Raw genomic sequence first — 3,029 nt, 5'->3', positions numbered from 1 at the left:
TTATTCTATTCTATTCTAGGCTCTAATAAAATATATATATATATATATAATTGTTAGTTAATATACCTAATTCTAGCACAATATCTCTTGAGGCCACTTTCGGCTCAGTTGGTGCTGAGTTAAATCCAAACAGAGATCAAATCATCTAAAAGTGTAATTCAAATGAATCAAATGAAGCTCAAATGAATCGACTCATTAAAGTAAGTCGTGATGTACCGCCGTGTTGCGAGCTGCGCCGCTTATTTCGCGGTAGAGAAGCAGAAACTCCAGCAGGGGGCAGCATTTTAAAGTCAGTATAACAGGTCTTCCACAGCAGGGGATTCCGCATCATCTTGGACATACTGTACAAATGCCAGAACCTGTTCACTGAAACTTTTGACACTGCAATGAAACGGAATGAGCATCATTCTCTGGATGAATTAAGCATGTATAACCTTCAATTAAAGCCCATTAATTAAGATGTCATTGAGCTTTGTGCACACTCACACACACACACACACACACACACACAATACTGTGGTATTTGACCATGTGTAATTGCATGTCATTTCTGCATGGTTTTCCTTTTCTCAATAATGCCTATATAATGGAGGTATATTGTGCTGCTAGATAGGGTTGACATTGAAGACCTAGTAGAGACTGCACAAAGGGTCACGTGAACATCTCAATGGTTACCAGGCAACTCAGTGTTGTTGTTTTTTTGTGTGCCATGCTGGAGAACCGACTCTGATATCTCGCTTTACTTTGAACTGTGTGTGTTTACCAGAACTTGGAGGCAGCGATGACTTCCAGAACCGGCACTCTTATCACGCACAACAATGCAACCTACATCCCATCACCTCTGATACCAGGGTAGGCTAATTGATTACATGATTACATACTAGTTCATGATGTGGCATGGAAGGAGTATGATGTTGCATGGATGATGCATTTCATTCTTTACAGGAAAGAGCGGTATAGAATATGAGTGAGTGAATGTGTTTAGTGTATGAGTGAGCTTTAAGACCATTTTTATTTATCAATAAAAAAATGTAAATGAATAGGTTGGATCTGTCTAAATTTGGATATTGTCATCTGTCTTTTCATATTGAGAGATTTCTATTGGTAAACTCCTGGATCAATTAGGTTCACAGGACATGTGCCTACCACCAAGTATCTGTATGGGGACACATTTGGGAAGGCGAGCATAAAGTACTTTCAGGATGTCCGTGCTGCACTCATGTCAAGTAAAGGTGGCATGCTCCCTGGCATCTACTCGAATGATGGAGCTTTGATCGCAATCCAACACTCACAGAACAGAAACCCAGCCTTCCATCCAACCTACTGGGCACGTTACAATATAGATTTTAAACGGCAAAGAGATATAAATCTATTTAATGAGGTGAGAAATTGAACTGTTGTGTACTTTGTACATTGCATATTTACAATAAATACACTTGGTGCTTATAGCACATTGGATGTTTTCATCTCCAACAATTAAGATATTGACAGGAAAATAATATTGACAGAAATAAAATCAAATAAGAGAATAATGCAGAAAATATAAGACAGACAAAATTAAAAGTAATAAGAAAAGCCATATACTAAGTGACAGAGAAAGAGAGAGAAGGAAGCTCTGAAAGTGAATGCATGTCAGAGTTATCCCTAATGGCTTGTTTTGTCCTCCAGCTGGCACAGAAACACAGGAAGAGCTACAAAGATACGACTGGTACCCGGCCCCCTGTGAGTTTCTTCATAATGCCACTGACAGAGAATGAGAAGTGTTTGCACCAAGGAATGTAAGATGCATTGAATTAAATATGCATTAAAACACTACATTAAAAATGAATTAATCATTCTAGGCAGTTTTGCTCTTGCTGGCAAAAATGTATATTATTGTGTATTTAATGCCATTAGAAACTCAATAGAAGTTTAATGGAGTGAAAATATAATATATGGCAGACCTTTCATAACCTGACTTGTGATAGAGGTTTCATCCTATGAAGGCACCACATGTGCAAGCTCTTTAGTGTGACACTTTTTACTGCCAGTATTTGTCGTCAGAGACTGCATGGCTATGTGCTCGATGTTTGGCACCAGAAAGCAGTGGGTGTGGCTGAAAAACCTGAGCTAAATTATTAAGAGGGGTGTCCACATTAACATCATAGTTCACCCTAACGTCACCCATAGATAATTTTTATAATTAATATATTTTACATTTTAAATTTAACCAAATTTAGTAAATGTGACTTATTTTAGGTTATTTTTAATGTTTTATTATTTTCTGAATTATAATATTAATGATTAAACTGTTATTGCTGTGAACCATAACCTTGTAAATCAATTCTAACAAATGTCACCCGTTCATTAAAAAGCGCAGTATTTACAATGCATGAATCTTTCTTTTAGTAACAGCAGTGAGTAAATAAATAAATAAAGCTAAAAGACATAGATACAAATATTTAATGACACCGAGGCAAGAAGAGAGAGAAGCTACATGTGTAAGAATAGGAAAAAGAGAACAAAGTATTGAACAATAACGAGATCAAGTCTGCATTTGTGTTTATGAGTCTCTAGGGTCCTTTTTTTCCCCCTCTCTCTCACTGTCTCTCTCTCTCACACACACACACACACACACACACACACACACACTCTCTCTCTCTCTCTCTCTCTCTCTCCAAGCGATTGTTTCTGGTTTTCTTGCTGATACAGCATTTTCGCTAAGCTCTGGTTTGGTCTTCTGGTATCCCTGGAGAAATTGTGTTGGGTTTGCATACTTTTAGTGGTCAGAAAACAATAGAAAAAGGAGGGCTTTCTTTCTTGTTTATTATGCACATAAAACAGACAAAATAAAACCGGCAGCAAAATTATATAATGTAAAAAGATTTATTTTTCAGATTTTTAATATATTCTTTACCATTTGTTGATTTCTTCTTTTTTTGCTGTTGTTTTTTTCATGTTTTTGCTTAATTGTTTATATTTACAAATCATTGTTACTGTATGGCTCATATTTATGGCTTTAAACATTTATTTATAAAAATAAATGTGCT

The 3,029-nt window shown here is 36.2% G+C and overlaps 1 protein-coding gene across 1 annotated transcript; it reads left to right on the top strand.

Annotated features, from left to right (window-relative positions):
* The first annotated feature begins 755 nt into the window (after positions 1–755).
* fam166c (family with sequence similarity 166 member C) lies at positions 756–2,188 on the top strand. Its single transcript, XM_053489549.1, has 3 exons — positions 756–852; positions 1,126–1,381; positions 1,669–2,188. The coding sequence occupies exons 1-3, from the start codon at positions 782–784 to the stop codon at positions 1,780–1,782; spliced, it is 441 nt and encodes a 146-aa protein (XP_053345524.1). The 5' UTR covers positions 756–781; the 3' UTR covers positions 1,783–2,188.
* Positions 2,189–3,029: the final 841 nt, after the last annotated feature.

The sequence above is a fragment of the Clarias gariepinus genome, chromosome 27 (assembly GCF_024256425.1).
Source record: "Clarias gariepinus isolate MV-2021 ecotype Netherlands chromosome 27, CGAR_prim_01v2, whole genome shotgun sequence".
In the NCBI taxonomy this organism is placed as follows: Eukaryota; Metazoa; Chordata; class Actinopteri; order Siluriformes; family Clariidae; genus Clarias; species Clarias gariepinus.
Note: the sequence above shows the minus strand (reverse complement) of the source record. Positions and strands in the feature narration are given on the sequence as shown.

Excerpts from the sequence above, each read along its gene's own strand:
- fam166c (XM_053489549.1), top strand. The coding sequence starts at position 782 with ATGACTTCCAGAACCGGCACTCTTATCACGCACAACAATGCAACCTAC. Across the intron at positions 853-1,125 it reads CCATCACCTCTGATACCAGG|GTTCACAGGACATGTGCCTA; the intron begins GTAGGCTAATTG and ends TGGATCAATTAG. Across the intron at positions 1,382-1,668 it reads ATATAAATCTATTTAATGAG|CTGGCACAGAAACACAGGAA; the intron begins GTGAGAAATTGA and ends TTTGTCCTCCAG.